A 19,840-nucleotide genomic window follows, 5' to 3' on the forward strand; every position below is an offset into this window, starting at 1 on the left:
AATTCAATTTTTACCTCCCTCTTTCCTGTGATCCCACTCCTGAGTTGCAGAACACAATTAAAATTTTGGTGGAGCAAGCCTATGAGTTGAAACAGATTACCTCCCAGGAGGCACAGTTTTTGCAGGTTGAGTTCCCTAGGATTCCCTCATTTTACATTCTTCCCAAAATCCATAAATCCTTACATAATCCCTCCAGCCGCCCTATCGTCTCAGGTGTAGGATCTATACTTGAACCTCTATCTCAATTTGTCGATCACTTTTTACAGTCTTTTGTTTGCATGAATCGCTCTTACATCCAGGATTCAGGCCATTTCATTAGTATTCTCTGTGATTTACCCTTTCCGTCAATTCATTCTTTTTGGTCTCTTTGGTCACTATATCTCTTTATTCAAATATTCCCCAGGAAGATGCCTTTGCCCTTGTTGAAGATACTCTCAACCTTCAGTCTGGGACCATCAGGTCCCTACAAGCTTTTTACTTGAACTAACTTGGTTAGCCTTGACAAGAAACGTTTTTCAATTTGATTCAATATTTTACCAACAAATAAAAGAATCGGCAATGGGCTTAGATATATAGATGGCATCTTTCTGATTTGGACCAGGACAGACATTCAGTTTTTTCTTTTTTTAGATTGGTTCAATGATTGCAATAAAAATTTACAGTTTAATTTCTGCATTGATTCCTCACAGATCTCTTTTTTGGATGTTCTTATTTCATATGATTCACATGGCTTCTCCACTTCCATTTTTCGGAAGGAGACAGACTGTAACACTCTGTTATCATTTAACAGTCATCACCCGACCTTTTTAAGAAATAATATTCTTGCAGGCCAATTATTAAGACTTCAGTGGCTATGCTGATCTAAATCAGATTTTTGTTTCAGGCTAAGCAGATGCTGGCCAGGTTCAGAGAAAGAGGGTACCCTCAACATATCCTCAAAAAAGCCTTCAAACGTGCCCTGTAAGCCAATCGGGACCTGCTCTTCATTCCTCAACCTGCCTCTTCTGACGAGTGCATTAACTGTATACTACCTTTTTCGACCCGTGCACGAGACCTCACAGCCATTATATGCCATCACTGGCCGGTTCTGTCTTTATATAAGATATTTGATTGCCCTTTAAGATTCACATTCCGTCGTGGCAAAAAATTTGAAATGTTTTATGATATTTCCACTTTAACTTTGGGGACCGATGATTAAAAGTGACCCTAAGCTGGTATAATTAATAGAACCTTTTAGTTCATGTAACAAAGGGTGGTATGATGGTCCTTTTAACATGAAGCTTATAAAAGTAGTTATGACAAAAAAAGAGATTGCTTGTAATTTAAGTGTTAAATTCCTTCACACATGCATCTTTTTGGTACTAAGTAAAGTGATGCCAATTATTTTTGCTATTTGTTCTTTTGCTTGCTTTTCCTGTTATAGATGCTAGCTTTGTGAGTGAAGTGGGTGCTTGAGTATCCCCAGTATTGAGCAAACTCATTCACTGTGTGCAAGGAAGGGTAATCTGTATTGAGTTTATCACCCCCAGTCATTTTGAAAAGTTGGCTCTTGTGGTAATATTTGTAATGGCACTTATATAGGGAAGGACAACTTTTTCAAAATCCATTTACCTCAGTAAAGCCAGCTAAAAGTTGTTGTGGACCAATGATAATGTGCATGCCTTCAGCTGCATTAGGAGGAGGAGGAGGCAGTCCCAGGACCATGTTTAGGACAGGAAGGAAAAAAATTGCATGCAGGTTACAGATCATGTCTAACATATTTTCCATTTAAAAAGTATTCTTAGAAAAAGGAGATGGACATTCCATGGGTACTTTATACCCAAGATCTTTGCATCAATTTTCAAAGTGAAAGCACGTTTCTTTTTGAAATTAGTCAAAGGCCCTGCGTATAAAGTACCCTCAGACTTTGCAGCATCTGGGCAATTTGGAAATTGATCTTTAAAGAAAAAGATTTAAACTAAATCTAAGAGCTCCCTGTATTCCAAGGGGTTTGTCCGACTAAGTTTGGGCTTAGCCAGACCAACCCAGGGGGTTTTAAATTTCCTGCCTGTTTGACTGCCCCTGAGTTATCTGGCTAGATTGTTAACTAGCTAACATCTTAGCTGCATAAATAGGGGTGGCCAATGGGGTATTCCTGGGCATAGCAGAGTTAGCCTGATGATCTAACTGGATAATGCCAATATTCAGCGTTATCTGGATAAGATAGGGACTGCTTCAGGGCAGTGCTAAAGTTATTCAAGTGTGTTTACCCAAATAACATTAACTTTAAACCGATATAGTCAATATGCAACCAGTTAAGTACAAAAAAAATCTCTTTCTGAACCAGTCCCCAAAATAAGTAAAAATTATGCTGGGGAATAGTGCTTGAGGCCCCCCTCCTATCTACCACTCTACCCACCCCACCCACTTGCCACTCCTACTGCCACCTCTCCCCCCCCCCCCCCCCCCCGTCACATAAAACCCTCCAAGTCTATCCAGCTAAATTTAAGCCTTGTCCCCAGAGCACCTTGTTTTTTTTCATCCAAGTATGTTTTAGCCAGGTAATGACATATCCAGATAAAACTTACCTGGTCAGTGATGGGGAAGAGGAATATTTAAAATCCCAGGTTTTTCCTGTTAAGTACAGAATGTAGGCCACACAGACCTTTTCAGTATGGACCTCACTGTTTTAGATGCATTTAAAAGTCCATATTCAAAGAGGTGGTGAGCTGGTCCAGATAACTGTATCTGGATCATTCAGCAAGCCTTATCTGGGAATGTCTGCCGCTTAATATATTATCCAGATAACGTTATCCAAATAAGCTGTCAAAGTTATCCAGATAAAGTTTTCTTCCCGACTAGAGCTACCCACTGATCTTTAACTGGACAGTGCTGAATATCTGAGCTGACTGGTTATACTGCATCCCAGGAATGTTTCCAGCCCATCTCTTTTTATGCGGGTAAATGTACCCACTCGGTGGAGTGGTGAGGGGGGAGAGAGGGAAGGGAAAAATTCAAATCCCAAAGATTTGTCCAGACAAATCTTTTGAATATTGACTTTTATGTGTCTTATATTTGTGATAGCATGCCTTGGAAAAATAATTCTTCAATGTAATTTTGGCATTTAGTTTGCAGTAGGAATATGTATGACCCTCGTCCCAAGCTGAGAGTTCATACTTATAAAAGTTTGTCTACACTGTGGAATGTCCCTAAGATGGATTGTAGAAATAATTTAAACTCTAGAACTATTCTTCCATGTGCATTACTTCCCTCAGAATTCCTGTTAATAGACTCTTCTACTAAGAATTTTAAAATATTCACCATTTTATAGCGTTTTAGGCATATTGCTTTAGAGTCAAGAGAAGTGAGCTGTCTTGTGATATGTTTCCTTATGGGTTTTTTCCCCCATTTTCATTGTTACCTTCCTATCATAGATTTATGGTGGCCCTGATCTAGCTTCTCCAAGGTTGGCTCAGCTGTGTGCTCCTCGATTACAAGGTAACCCACTGCAAGTCTCCAGCACAGGAAATACTGCAACAGTGCGATTCAAGACAGATGCTTTCATCAGTGGAAAGGGATTCAATGCTACTTGGCAGGAGGTTCCAGGAGGTAAGTTTAAACATTGTGCCAAGTTGACAGTCAATATCTGAAATGATGTCTATTTTTCTTCTCAGAAAAATAGGGATCCCTGCCCTTAAACCACTCTGTGACTAGTCTCTTTTAGCAAATGTTGCATACCTTAGTCAGAAAATTAAGCATGCACCTAAAAGAAGTTTAATGAATAAAATTGCTCTCTTAAGAATGACTGAAGTTAGACTGACCCAATGGCTCAGGCCATAGCACTGTAGTGCTGCACATTGGTCTTCATGTCTTTTGCTCCAGAAGAATGGCAGATAGAACTTGGGGGCACCATGAAGGCCTTATGTCCAGGCCCAAGGAGAGAGGGCCAATGGCTGATGCTAATACAGTGACACCTGCCAACTATGGAGCGGGTCAAATGGATAGTCTTGGAAGAGACCGTTTTTATAGCTCTCATGGCAGATGAGAATTCTTAAGTTGGCCCAACGTGCCATCTTGGGTAGAAGATATATAAATAATGAATGCAAGAATTGGGAATTAAAACAAAGTAATTGCAAAAAAGAAATGACTTTAAATGAATGTTAAAATTACCAGAACCACATTTAGTGCAGTTACTTAAAGGTGAGTTTTAAAAGCCTGGCACATGCATCAATTAGGGGCTGTGCGAAGAAGCAGGGCTAACACACGCTGACCATATTTTAAAAAGCATCCAGATATGCATGTAAAAGCCACCGTGCACACATCTCAAAAGTTTCCAAAAAGGGGCAGATTGTAAGTGTGGTCTGGGCAGGGTGTGGGCATCTCAGGGCCTAGCCAAGAGATGTGCGCATAAATACTTCTGCGTCCCAGCGCGCACCGAGCACCCCGGCCGTGTAACTTTACTTCTGCTAGGGATGACATGTAAGGATTTAGAAGTTCTGGGATAATTGGGGGAGTGTAGGCTATCAAACCAGGGGGGTTGGAGGACCTAACTGTTAACTGGCTGAGCTGGTAAACTGGGAATGGAGTGGGTGCGTGCCCCTGTGAAAATCCCATTACTTAAAATAAGACGCACGTGTGCGTGCGGCCAGGCTATTTTAGACCACATGAGCATATATGTGCAGAAGTTCTAAGATGGCTGCATCCCTGAGCAGAGGCCGACACACATGTGCAAATATGTACCTGCACGCAGGTTTGAAAGTTACTGTCCAAATGCATAATATTTTATTTTATTTATTTAGCATTTTTTATATACCGAGGTATAGCATAGTTGCCTTCACTCCGGTTTACATATAGAACAACTTGTTACATTGAAAGATTTTTTAAACTTTAAATTTAACAATAGTGAGAAATGGCATAAAAAAGAAGAAGTATGAACAAAAACATAGTGTACACAGGGTAGGTACACTGAATAGATAGACAGAGATAACTGAGTTCTTCATAAAAGGATATATAAAAAGAGTAGGGGTGGTCAGCTCCAGTTCTCAAGAGCCAGAAACAGGCCTGGTTTTCAAGATAATCACAATGAATATGCATGAAAGAGATTTACATGCACTGCCCTCATTTATGCAAATATTAGAGATGTGCAGTAGTTTGTAAGAAATAGGAAATAAAGACAAAATTTCCTATTTCATTGCATTGTGGGAAGTAACTGCACATCTAAGAAAAAAAAACCTGCCACAATCCTTCAAATATAACTAACTGGAAACCCCCCTACCCTCCTGATTTCCCCAAGACTCACTCAGTGTCCCTGGTGGTCCAGTGGGAGCGGCCCAGGAGCTCAGAGAGATGTCCAGCTCCCGGGGCCATCAGCTGCCAGTATTCAAAATGGCGTGGGTCATCCATTGTTCCTACCATGTGACATATTCTTTGTGGATTTCCTGAAAACCAGGCCTGTTTGTGGCTCTTGAGAACCGGAATTGGCCACCCCTGATATAGAGGTAAACAAAATAAATATATTTAAATTCTGACAGCTAAATATATACAAAACTAAGAAAACATATTCCCCACTTTCAATTTTATAGGGACAATTTTTTTTAAATATTTAAGCTTAGAAAAGGCTGATCTTACACTAAAATAATGTAAGAGTGAATAGCAGTGTATATTTATTTATTTATTTTAACTTTTATATACCGATGTTCCTGTATAGGATACATATCGCACCGGTGTATTTATAGCCTGGTTCAACTTTTGGGCAAAATAATATCTCCTGTACCTGAATGTAACATGCCTTGAGCTAACAAAGAAAAGGTGTGAGCAAAATGTAAATGAATGAATAAATAAATATAAATAAAAACTACAAAAGCCTGCAGCTCAGTTTACGTGAACAGTAATGCATATCTTGCCCACAAATTCTTAATACAAATTCAGGAAATGCTAAATTTCCACAGAAAAATATTGTAGAAATAGGGATGGTAACTTTCAAATCCATACGCGAGGGGTCCATGTGTATGAGGTTCCCGGTGCGCACACATGGACGCGGCGATTTTATAAATACTTCTGCCGATATAAATACTTCTGCCGATACTTCTGCCGATATATAATCGTGTGCACACGATGTGCACACGATTATATATCGGCGAGCACATGTGCTCCAGTAAAGGAGCGGACTGGGAGGGAACTTCCTAAACCCCCTACCTAACCTGCTTCCCTTTTCCCCTACTAACCCCGACCCCTAAAACTCCGCTAACTATCCTTCTTTTTTTTGTTTTACAACTTACCTGCTCTCTGGAGTAGCAGCAGTTTCTGCGGGCGAGTGGGATATGCCCAGCCCCCTCCCAGCCCCCGCCCCTTTATCAGGTAGCCCTTCCAATACACATACCGGAAGGAATGCGCGAGCTGTGGGCCTGAGAAAATCCGCACGGTGCGCACGCAGCCCAGCCATGCTAATATCTCCCCGATTCTGCCCGCACGGTGCTTTTAAAATTCAACCTAAAATGTGCAAAAAGCACTGGGGAACTGTTGCCTAATCCTTAAAATCAGCACTTTCCGACAGAAATCACCAGGCACTCTTGCTTGCATAATTTTTTCGATGGATTTTTTTTGGTCAGGGCTGCCTCACGCTGGCATCATAGCCGGCCATATCTCATCCCCTTCCCTGATCTTTTGTTTGAAGCTCAAGACCATGGCCCCTCCATCCCTGTTTCCCACTTTTCTTCTATTACGAGGTGAGCTTCATTGGTCCGTCTGGAATAAACTTAGGAAATAAATCTCTCCACTGGCTGAGCTTATTTTTAATGGAACCAAAGAGATAAGAGTGGCTCATTCCGGGACCAAAAGAATGACACTGAGAGAAGGGAAGGTTCCTGTGGACCTTGATTATAACATTTGGAGTGTGACATGGGATTGGACTCTTATCATTTGTAAATTAGCCAGAGTATTAGCTAATTATAAAGGACTGCAAATAATTGTAGTATCTAGTTGATTATTGTCAAGAAGGTTTATCAAGGTAACATAGAAGGCATGCATACAATTTTTTTTTTTTTTTTTTACCAATAAAAAAAATAAAAAGATACATTATCAAATATGATAACATATCCGCAGCACAATTCTGGATTAACCAAAGAGAACTGTGTAATAGAACAGTTTATCTTACTTGGGTTCTAGGCCCGTTGCTCATGAATATCATAATTGAGCAAGCCGTCGAAGCATGCCCTTCAGGGTTATATGAAGATTGTAGTTAGTTGGTGGGGGAAAGCCAAACGAGTGAAATGACACCTTCCAGGTACATAGCAGGAGATTCACAGCCAGGTTCACAGGTACTGGGTGGGGCATGCAGGTGGAGCCTCCATCCTTAAGCTTGGAATGGCTCAGATTGCTGTTCTTTCTAGAGTGTAGCAATGCAGGAGGGATGTGTTTTTGTTTGAAATGACATAGACAATGTCAACAATATTGTCTTACTGTGGTTTTGTTTTTTTTTTAACAAAAGAACAAAAAAAAACCATTTTTTTTTTCATTTTGAGTGTGCCCTAACTAAAAATAATGCACAATTATTTGTTCGTGCACATTAAAACTTAAACTTTTTTTTAAATTGAAAAATAAACTAAAAGTGAAACAAAAATCAAACAAAACAAAATATTTTGCCATGTGCCCTTCTGTGTTCCAAGGCTTGTCAGGAAGAAGGGCAATGCCCAGGTAAGCCAGGCTTGTCACAGCTGGTGAAAGGATTGACAACCAATGGGGACAACCAATGGGGCCAGTTGTCATTCCTTTCTCCTATTGGTATGGCATAGTAAATAATGTTATAATGCTGTACTCAAATCACTGTATTTTGAATTATAAGGTGACTGTTTCAGCCTTGAGTGCCTGTCTGTTGAGGTAGGGGAGCGAGAATAATGCATGACCATGTCCGCATGCCATTATTATGAAGTTACAGAAAATGAAATCCTTGTGCAAGAGATGCATTATATCAAAATCATGCAAGCAAACCAGCTTGTGCGCTTTTTCTTTAGCCCAACATTTGGATTTTAGCATTAATTTCATGTGTTTCCAATTCTGAACTCAAGATAACTTACATTTCAGGTACACATTTGGTAGCTCCGTGTCCAATAAGATTTCACAATGTAATTTGAATCTGAGGCAATGGAATGTGAAGGGATAAGGGAGATCAGTGAAAATGGCAGGATTTGAACCCTGGCTTCCCTGTTTTGTAGCCCAGTGTAGGGCACTTCTCCAGCCCCTAATTTAAATCTGGTCCTTTATTTAAGGATGTTTTTTCACTCTCAAACTTTTCTATTCCTGAATTAGTCAATGACATATTCAATTTTAGATTATTCTGGCATTGTTCCCTTTTCCATTCACACTGGGAAACCATTTCAGGATTAAATGTGGAATAATATCTGTGTTTAAATGTAATTAGCACACATTTAAGCCTGCATTATTTACTTCTGGGATAACTATCCAGAAATGAAACTGCCTTCCTGAGTGAGATTAGTTATTCCAGGAATTTGATCTTTGATCTCCTTGTAATATGAGCACAAGCAGTAGTGGCTGTAGAGCAAGTGTGCATTAAACACTGGATTATTTAGGATTTTTTCATAAACGACTGAAATCTTGGTTTCCTTTAAAAGAAGCATGTCCCAGATGGTGAAAAAGGAGGAAAAACAAAAAAGGGGTTTATTGCTAGTATGTTTGACAGCTTTTTAAATTTTTTTAACGTTGTTCCTCACTCTGAATTTGAATGTGTTATAAATACGAATAAAAAAATAAATTGAAATTAGAGGTTTACATGAAAGTAGCATGGGATGACTGCTCTTGTGTTGGAATACAGGAATATATTATTGTTTTCAGGCATAATACTAACATTTAATGTAATACACAGTAATAATCTTGTAGAAACTATGGCGTGAACCCCTTGCCTGAGTTGCATTTGACGCTACCTGACAGGGAAACTCCCACAGGTCCCCAATGTCAGGAGGCGAGGCCAGAGGAAGACAGGAGCCAGCAGGAGTTTCGCCAATACCAGTCCGCATTCCCCGCAGGTTGCCCCCTTGGGTGCCGGGACCGGCTGGACTTAGGTGGGCCCCTGAGTTGTGGTATAGGTACCGAGTCCGAAGCTGGAGCTGGAGCAGGAGCGAGATAAGAGGCAATTGGCTGGCGGGCGAGAGTAGACTGCCAGAGTTCAGGTGCAAGCGGCAGGAGAAGAGGACAGCCATCTGCCTAGGGTCGGAAGGCCAATGGCGGACAGGCCAGGGATGGTCAGGGACCATGCTCCCACTGGGAGGTAGATGAGCAGGGTGAAGTCCAACCCAAGATTCTAAGGCAGGTGGAAGATGAGCAGAGTGAAATCCAGTCCAAGGTTCTGAGGCAGACGGCAGACGAGCAAAGTGAAGACCAGTCCAAGGTTCAGAGCCAGGAGATCCATCCGAGGGTTCCAGGGTAAGGCGCACGGCCCGGTCCTGGAACAGGAGGCAAGTACCCGATCAGGAGTCAGGTACTGGAACTTCAAGAGCAGCGCAGGATCCCGAGAGAAGCAACGCAGGAGACTCATTGCCAAGCCGTCTGGGTACGGCCCAAGGGAGACTTATATAGTCCCACACTGATGATGTCTTCCTCCGGGGCGGTCCCAGATTTCCCGCCGAAGTCCTTTAAAAGGCAGCCGTTGCCGCGCACCTAGGGGGAACCCCAGGCAGGGATGGAAGCTGGAGGCGTCCCAAGCGCCGGCGAAGCTGGGGAGGCCCCGGCGTCAGCGAGCGGAGAGTGCTCAGAGAGGTAGGCCATGGCTGCTGACGTCCCTGGCAGGGCCCGGAGGCACCGTTGGGCAGAGGGAGCCAGCACAGGGATTCCGCGGGCGGTGAGTGCAACATATCTCATATGCACGTATGATGTAAAATCATCCGTATGCGTGTACATGTGCGCATAATTTTGTATGGATGCACGCTTCTGTGTGCAAATGCTGGCTCTACTGCGTAAGTAGGGGTATTTTATTAGGTACACGCACCGACACAATTACCAGTTTCCCCAGTCCTTTCCCAGTTCACCTAGGTAAAGGCGCCTGACTTTATAACCACCCTAATTAACCTTCTTCCCTTTTACCCTATTAGCCCTGACTCTTCAAACCCCGCTAACTAGTTATGCAGTAGGGGACCTCAGCATGCGCACATTTCAAGTGACTTTCCTGGAATGCCCATGTCCCACCCATGCTCCCCCCAGATCATGCCTACACCCCGCCCCTTTTTAAACTTTTTGATTTGTGCCCGTACTGGGAGATATGTGCGTACTTAGGGCTTCATAAAATCCGCACAGCATGCACTGGTCTGAGACACACAGGTATCTCCTGGTTTTGTCACACGTAGGGCTTTTAAAATTCACCTTTAAGTTATCCCAATAAGTTTATCCAGCTAACTAGCCAAGCTGCACAGTGGTTCAATATCTACTTCATAGATTCCTTATAATTCAAATGGGTAGCTTGAAAAAATATTATTTTCAACATTATTTTCCTAAGATAAATCAATACCTTTTTTTCTCTTAATTAAGTTGTTGAAACCTTTAATATTTAATGAGACAATTTTTGTCTCTGACCCCATAACTAATAATAATCAGTTTTCACAAAAGTCAAGCCCACCTTGCTGTCCTCACATTGAATAAATAAAAGCTCATCTATCGCATAGACATAGCAATAAAAATTGCACTCCTCCAAAAAAAAGTAATCACATCTGTATTGACTTGCATATAGAAAAACACAAACATACCCAGCAAATGTTGCAATCAGTAAAGTTAACATACCCGTGTACCAGTAAGTACTTTCATGTGACTTAGTGAGAAAATCAGAATGACCCGTGATTTCACACCTATTATAAACCACTTCTGTTAATATCCCCGGAAATAAAATAAAAGCAATACAGTTTTCAACCCTCCCCTATAAGCAAAAATAAATATACAATTAAAATATCAAACTCCATTCTGTCCCCAAACAGCAGTCAGATACTCACTGTCTAGCAGCCACCCTCCATTTGACATCTTCAGTCCTTCCCGAGCCACTTTGAATAACTTTATACATGTCGCAAGATCCCCGTTTGACTGGTTTGCTGCATCCGGGGAGCTACAATGCTGAGGCCTATTAGGGGGACAGAGATACTTAACCTCCTAGGTCCTTGGTGTGGTCATGTCCGTGCCAGACTGGCGTTTCTTCCAAACCCCTGATCTCAGATGTTGTGCAGGAGGTTCTTCAGTAGGATTCAGGATAAAGGACCAAGGAAAATTAAATAAAACAAAAAAAACAAAAAACACTCTCTCCACTGTCTCTCCCACTGTTCAATTCAAAGAGTCACAGAATCCAGTAGATGGTGTTCAAGAAAAATTTACTTTAGTTTAAAAATTAAAATCCAAGAAAGATTTGAAAAATTAAGAATCAGCATGAGGAAAATCAATGTCAGAAAAACCATGGTCTCCTTGTCCATTACACCATCCTTAGGGGCGGATTTTCAGAGCCCTACTCGCGTAAATCCGCCCAAACCGGCGGATTTACGCAAGCAGGGCCCTGCGCGCCGGTAAGCCTATTTTACATAGGCCTACCGGCGCGCGCAGAGCCCCGGGACTCGCGTAAGTCCCGGGGTTTTCGGAGGGGGCGTGTCGGGGGGCGTGTCGGGGGCGGGCCCGAACCGCCCGGCGTTTTCGGGGCGTGTCGGGAGCATTCCGGGGGCGAGCCCGGGGGCGTGGCTACAGCCCGGGGCGGCCCGGCGGCGTGGCCGCGCCCTCCGGACCCGCCCCCAGGTCGCGTCCCGGCGCGCAGGAGGCCCGCTGACGCGCGGGGATTTACGCCTCCCTCCGGGAGGCGTAAATCCCCCGACAAAGGTAAGGGGGGGGTTTAGACAGGGCCGGCGGGTGGGTTAGGTAGGGGAAGGGAGGGGAAGGTGAGGGGAGGGCAAAGGAAAGATCCCTCCGAGGCCGCTCCGATTTCGGAGCGGCCTTGGAGGGAACGGGGGTAGGCTGCGCGGCTCGGCACGCGCCGGCTATACAAAATCCATAGCCTTGCGCGCGCCGATCCAGGTTTTTAGCAGATACGCGCGGCTCCGCGCGTATCTACTAAAATCCAGCGTACTTTTGTTTGCGCCTGGAGCGCAAACAAAAGTAGGCTATTCGCACTGGGGTAGATTTTCAGACGAGCGCGAACAGCCTACTTTTGTTTGCGCTCCAGGCGCAAACAAAAGTACGCTGGATTTTAGTAGATACGCGCGTAGTCGCGCGTATCGGCTAAAATCCTGGATCGGCGCGCGCAAGGCTATCGATTTCGTATAGCCTGCGCGCGTCGAGCCGCGCAGCCTACCCCCGTTCCCTCCTAGGCCGCTCCGAAATCGGAGCGGCCTAGAAGGGAACTTTCCTTTGCCCTCCCCTCACCTTCCCCTCCCTTCCCCTACCTAACCCACCCGCCCGGCCCTGTCTAAACCCCCATCCTACCTTTGTCGGGGGATTTACGCCTCCCAGAGGGAGGCGTAAATCCCCGTGCGCCAGCAGGCCTCCTGCGCGCCGGGCCGCGACCTGGGGGCGGGTACGGAGGGCGCGGCCACGCCCCCGGGCCGTAGCCACGCCCCCGTACCCGCCCCCAAAACGCTGCCGACACGCCCCCGCAACGCCGCGCGCTCCGGCCCCGCCCCCGACACGCCTCCCGACACGCCCACTCCGAAAACCCCGGGACTTACGCGAGTCCCGGGTTTCTGCGCGCGCCGGTGAGCCTATGTAAAATAGGCTCACCGGCGCGCAGGGCCCTGCTCGCGTAAATCCGCCCGGTTTTGGGCGGATTTACGCGAGCAGGGCTCTGAAAATCCGCCCCACTCCTTTTAAAATCCGCCCCTTAGTGTCTTCTCTCCACTACATCAGAATTCATCTCCATTAGTCCTTCCCGTTGGAGGGTAGTAGGGTCCTGTTGTAATTCCAGCAAACAAAAGCTGGGAAAAGGTGACAAAGACCCATTTTTCCAAAACTAGCCTTCAGAATCAAATAGATCCAACAACTCTTGCTGGAAAGTCCAAAATGTCTTTACTCTCTTCACCCTTGCTATTCACTATGAGGAAAAGCAAAAAAAAGAAATCTGAACCCAGCCCTTCAAAATACCAGGGTCCCTTCCTTCGGGAACTGGTCAGAATCCAAAAATCCAAAAGTAGCAAAACTCTTCAAATATCCAAGAATCGACTCCCTAAGTAAAAACCTCTCTCCTCCTGGTCGATCCACCTGGGGGATGGCAAAGACCCAAAATCGTAGGCTCTGGGGAATTTTTACAATCTTCTGAAGTCTCACACAAAAAGATGGGGATAAAGCAAGGGGAAGATTCCAAAAATTATAAACCCCCTCCCACCGTCTATGATGGAAATATTTAGGAGAATCTTAGTGACAGGTAAAGCCTGGTCCCATGCACATCAACAATCTCACAATATAAAATGAGAAACCAACTGTCAAGCCAACCCTATAAAACATATTCCATATACATACATACATGGTAGAACAAATAATCACAAACCAAAACACAGACATTTATATACTATACAAGTCACACTTATTCAATATGGGGCTAATTTTCAAAAAGATTTACATCCTTAAAACTGGATTTTACACAGGTAAATGGGCTTTTGAAAATAGTTATCCATTGAATTATCAAAAGGTTTTACACGTGTAAGTGCACTCTATGTGGGTAAATGGCTTTTGAAAATTGCTACTATAGTATGTTAGAGTTACGCATTGTAACTCATTTGAAAATTACCTCCTAAACTTTAATGAATCCAAGAATCAACAAAACATGCACCAAATGACCAGCCCTCACACATCAGACAATACACATCATCTTTTGGTGATGTCCAATCTAACAACATTCACATCAATAATTAATGCAAACATTATTTATTTATTTTATTTATTTAACATCTCTTTTATACCGATATCCGTTCGCACATCGTATCAGTTCACAATGAACAAAAACTTTTGGGCGGTGCCCTTACATATAACATACCTAAGAATTTTGCAAATCATGAATCACTGCATGAATAGTCTTCAGAAATAGCTATTCAAGGGCCAATTAGCACAGAGTCAAGTTGTCAATTGATCAGACTAAATTCCCAAAATCAGATGAAAAATAAAACTGGAACCGAAGCAGAAACTCATTTGACGTTTAAAATCACACCTGTCAAATCAATAATAGATGCTTCAAGGACATCAGATTCAAAATTCCTAGTCATGTTATTGACAGTAATTTACATTCTCCACTGGAAACAATAAACCATATCTGGCATTCAGCACTTTGATTTGATTCTTTTGCACTAAGAATTACTTCCTCCATTGCACCATGGAGTTCAGTCTGGGAAGCAATGATGATAACCTTCCTTCCTTCGCATCGTAAGAGAGCTCAAATCCTCGCCCTCTGAACTATCTCCAGAACATGTGGATAGCACAAAATACAGAGAATGAAAGGTCTTGGGAATTTAGCACCAGGAGACTGATGAGAAGGAGTTCTGTGATTCCTTTCAGTGTCAAACGATTGGCGAAACTGCAGGTCCAACAGCATAGTTAGAAATAATTGAACAAATCCAGTTGGATCAGGCCCTTCCACATTTTCTATGATCCATAAATTATTACATCTACTTCTGTTTTTGATTCCTTTCTAGGATCCTGATCCTTCTGACTTGTTTCTGTAGCCTCATAATCATCTCCAAATATACAACTGTTTTTCTGTTATATATCCTCTGTCTTTTTCTGTATAGAAACAAATTGTTTTTTGAGTTCTGACAGGTCCAGTTGAATCTCTGTCATTTGTTCAGAATTGTCCTTCAACAGATGCTTGATTTGCAAGCTCTCAGTCATAATGGATTGATGAGAAACCTCTCTTTCTTTTCTGGCCTCCATCTTGACCGGGAATAAAGGTTTCTGCTTGGCTCTTTCACTGCTTGCAGATTTGACAAAGGATGATCCTTCTTCACAGGATTACTTGCGGCCATTTTTAAAATGATTGGAGAAGGTAAAAGGAATAAAATGATGTCTTAAAGTAGTGAGAAGTCAAATAGTATATTCTCATGAGCTGATTTCTTATACAGCTATCCTGAATGATGCTCACTAATAACCCCTACCCTCAAAATATGCTTTACTTCTGTTCAATGATCTGAAATCCTAAATACAATGTCAAAGTATACTAGAGTTTGAACTATTGCTAATCAATAAAATACCATATTTTTCCTCAGTGTAGCATCTGTTTAAAAGTCACAAAAATGATTTGAGCATTTTTGCTGTAGCCAATGTGTAGAAATAGATTTTCACTGGAAAATAGGTACAAATGGCACCACAGATCCAAATGAAGCATCTGATAGCTATAAAAATATTACTACCTCCAGACTGTATTATCACAACAGTAGGATTCTTATACTGCTGTAATGTTTCAGGTTGTTAAAAAATAAATAATAACACAACGTTTACAGCCTTGTGCATACTAGTGGTCATTTAAAATGGAAAATATTCATAAAGGATCCTCATTCTCATGAAGCCTAGCTTAATAAAATATTCATTCTGACTGGAGATTATTACATTAGAAAAATATTATCCAAAATTTTGTACAAAACCTCATTAGTTATATTTTAATCAAATTAAAATATTTGAGTCAACTAAACATGGATAATGTACTGAAGTTGAAGGCTGTTGACTGGTTTCTGACACTGGCAAACATTGCTCTCCAAGATACTGGAAGAGAAGCCTTGGTTGTCCTTTCAACCAATTGCATATTTGTTAACTTGTCATATCCCATGCATGGCATGATGGAAATGATGATAAGATCATGGTTTAAATCAAGGAAATCACTCTGGGAGAGACTTATTACTCATTTAATAATGAGAAAAGAATGGAGATTTCAAAGGAACAACAATGTCCCAAATATAGATCTCATCATTGCTCCTACACTACTAGAGCTTCAATTTAAGATATGGGCAACTTGAACTGGATACAATCCAGACAATGAAGATGTGGTTATCATTTACCGCAACAGACACTTACATCAAATCCTAGTTGTGATTGTGAAAATGAAAGCTAAGCAATGGAACAAGTTGTTAAGGACTGCTGTCTTCCATCTTTTTCAGGGCACATGATCAGCATTCATGCAGTCACACCAGATGTCAGTAGGGTAACGTGGGAAAAGCCAGATAATAGACCCAAAGGCTCACATTTCAGTTGGGACCTTACCTGCATAGTTCTCATCAATGTTCAAATCAATCTGAGGGTCCAGAGCTCTCTGTAAGGGGAACTTAACTTTATGGCCCTTTCACATTGTTAACCCCCCTTTTAAGTCCCTCTGTAAACAGAATTGATATAATCTCCAAGCATCTATAACAGCAATAATTATGCTGGAAGCTGGGTAGTTTCCAATTTAATTTTACTGTAAAACTTGATATTAATACCAATTGATATACAGACTAAAGAAATTAATATATTTGTGACCGTAATCTTCCAGCCAAAGTCTTTAGAATGTATAAAGCAAATTCCTTAGTTATTTATCTCCTTCACCTTTCCAATTAATCAGATTGAAGAAAGGGTAAACCTTCTCCTTAGTTTCCAATTTTCTTGAAAATTCTTCTCCTTGTGGAATGGTTAAAGTTTTAGTCCCAGAACTGATAGACTTAGCAGAAAGTCCTAGTTCTCAAACCTCTCCTATATTCTTCACTATTCTCATATCTCTCCTCCTGGCAGTACCAAGTTGGCACGCTCTTCCCAAGTGTAGCACACCTGGGTCCGCAGTAAAAATACGTTTGAATTATACCGTCATAACTCCTTCTCTTTAGTAAGAGATATCAATCCAATCCTCTGTGATGATGCAGCTTCTCCTCAGGTCCTTGCTAGGCAAAGGATACCTCTTCCGCTTCCTTCTCCAGCAACAAAAAAGTCTCCAAAAACTTTGGACCAAAATAAGCACAAGGCACTCTGTCTTCAATTCTTTACCCAGGCCTCTATAAGCAAGAACTTCAGTCCTTTCTCCCAAGAAAATAATCAGAAATGGGGACTGCACAGGCAGTGCTGTTCCACAGTAGGGTAACTCAAGGAAAATCAAACTAGGAATCCATACACTGAGATGGTGGCAGGTGTTTATAAAGGCTACCACGACACCATCTGATTCTTCCCCCTGGGAGAGTCCAAATCCAAAACCTCAACCCACTAATCCCTAGGGATGTGCAGAGCAAAATTTTATGTTCATATTTTTTATGTCCGAAAGGGGGTCCCACTTGCGGCCAATATGGACATAAAAAAAATCCAATGAGTTGGGTATATGTACATATGTGCAAAAAAAAATTTTAAACCCCCTCACCCTCCTTAATCCCCCCCCCAGACTTACCACAACTCCCTGGTGAGCGAGCGAGGAGTGAGGACGTCATTTCTGCAATCCTTGGCGAGAAGCATGTGACGTCGGTGGCACGTCGAGTGACGCGGCGTCACGTGATTCCCGACTCGTTCAAGCTGGCCAAAAGTTCTTTTTGGGCCGAATGAGCCGTCCGGCGCGAACTTGCCGGGAATCACGTGACGCCGGCGTCACTCGACGTGCCGCCGACGTCACATGCTTCTCGCCAAGGATTGCAGAAATGGCGTCCTCACTCCTCGCTCCATCACCAGGGAGTTGTGGTAAGTCGGGGTGGGGGGGGGATTAAGGAGGGTGAGGGGGTTTATATTTTTATTTTGGCTCAACAATCGCGATTTCCCACATATCGAACATATCTATGTTCGATATGTGGGAAATCCGATCGTTTATGTCGAATCAATTTTTTAAGTAAAAAAAAAATATGAGTTGCGTTTTACTAATGCGGTCAATCCGAATGCACACCCCTACTAATCCCTCTGTCCTTCCCTAGACATTTTGGTTCAGTCCTACTAGAAAGGAAGCCTATGGTTCCTTGCATCAGGATCTGGCTCCAAAATGTGAACATTAATCCTGTTTATAATGTCACAACTGCTATGCAATAAAAATAATACAAAGATATTTGTCACAAATTTCAGCTGCCCAAAATTTTGCACCCAGTAGTTCCTTGGACCTTATGGCAGGAATAGGAAATGTCCAGTCCTTGAGGCCACAAAATGGTCAAATTTTCAAGATACCCCTATCTCTTGCATATTCATTAGGGGTAGCCTTAATTTTGAACCACTTTGCAGCTCTCAATGAGCAGATTTTCCTCACCTCTGCCCTATTGGATACATTTTCAAAAGTCTAGCTTCTTAATTTCACAAGTAAAACAGCTAGCCCTGACCTCCTAAAAATTTTCCTTTTTCACTGGGTAGCTATATTTAGATATTCAAAATGTAGATGTTTCTGAGGATGTATTTGGTCTGGGAAACCTAGCTATCTAGCTGGAAATGTATGTGTGCAAGAATAGCAGGTTTAAATCTAGCCAGCTATGTTATAGCCGGTTAGATTGAGTTGAATATTTTCAGTTGCACCTTAGCTAGCTAAGTTATGGTTGAAACTTTGCCTATATTTAGCTGGTAATACTATACATAAAATGCAACAAATGAGTCCATTTTTGTTTCAGCTCATTGTTTCTGAATTGGTACCTCAGAAAATAAGCAAAAATGTTTGTTTCATTTGTTTCTGATCCATTAAAGTCTATGGGGCAAAATGACATGGGCTCGCTGAAAGACCTTTTTGGGGCACCCGTGCCATATCAAGAAGACATTGTTATCACCATTCTGAGAATTTGTAACCCTTGAAGCAAGCGACAATTGGTCACTGAAATATTGGTCTTTGTCAGGATCTTCAGTCAAACGCATATAGCTCTACATGGTTTGGTCTATATTATAAATTGTTCTTCTAAACAGTATTGCAAGATAAGTATAAAAAAACAGTTTGGTGGGGGCGTGGCCTGACGCCGATGTGAGCAGACGTGCAGAAGCTCGGCTCCTCTCCCCACGGACATTATAACCCCGCATTTTGCTTCGTTTGCCTGCGCTTTTGGCCGTAAATTGCTACCCACATCTTGGCGATTTTGTGGGAAGCTCCTGCCATGACCACAAAACGGAAGACCACGGACCTCCGACAATTTTCATATGGGAAGGCCTCCCCGGAGGGTGAACAAGATGGCGCCGCAGGCGGGAGTCCAGAGCAAAATGACTTGCATGACCCGAGCGATTTTCCCGCGGCGCAGGAGACGACGGAGGCCCCGAACGCAGCCCTCCTTCTCACGAGGGAGGAGGCTAGACGTTGGTTCATCGAGCTGCGCAGCGATTTAAAACAGTATAAGGCGGACATTATGGCGTCTGTGGCTGATGTCCGGGAGGACTTGGCTGCCTTGGGTAATCGTGTAGATGCCGCAGAGAATCGCATTGACGGCCAAGGAGACACAATAAACGCATTGTCCACGCGCCAGGAGGCAGCAAACACCGACATCAAAACTTTGCAGGACAAGATAGAGGACCTGGAAAACAGGAGCAGGAGGAATAACCTCAGAATACGGGGGATTCCTGAAACACCGGACTTTGCTGATGCCAAGCGGGTGGCTATACAGGTTTGTAATTTTGTCTTACAAAATGGCGGTGATGAACAAGCAGTCGGGGAGGCCGAACCCTCTGCTGTGAGCCTGGAGCGTGCTCATCGGGCCCTAGGGCCCCGCAGAGATCAGCTGCCACGGGACATAGTAATCTGCCTAACTAGTTTCCCTGTGAAGGAGCGCATATATGCCTTGTCCCGCCAGATGAAGACCATAACCTGGCAGAATCTTCAGCTCCTTATTTTTCAAGATCTGGCGCCCTCTACACTGAAAAAAAGATACGAGCTTCGGGAGGTCACTGCCGCCTTGCGGGATAAGGACATACGATACCGGTGGACTTACCCCTTTGGTCTCTTATTTCAACACCAGGG

The 19,840-nt window shown here is 42.9% G+C and overlaps 1 protein-coding gene across 1 annotated transcript in view; it reads left to right on the forward strand.

Moving 5' to 3' along the window:
* Positions 1 to 19,840, forward strand: part of CUBN (cubilin) — a 639,217-nt gene that overhangs the window by 318,169 nt on the left and 301,208 nt on the right. Inside the window, exon 30 of the mRNA XM_029588764.1 lies at positions 3,414 to 3,588. Within this exon, the coding sequence (XP_029444624.1) occupies positions 3,414 to 3,588 (175 nt within the window). The remainder of the gene's footprint in view (positions 1 to 3,413; positions 3,589 to 19,840) is intronic.

This window comes from Rhinatrema bivittatum, chromosome 2 (genome assembly GCF_901001135.1).
Source record: "Rhinatrema bivittatum chromosome 2, aRhiBiv1.1, whole genome shotgun sequence".
NCBI lineage: Eukaryota > Metazoa > Chordata > Amphibia > Gymnophiona > Rhinatrematidae > Rhinatrema > Rhinatrema bivittatum.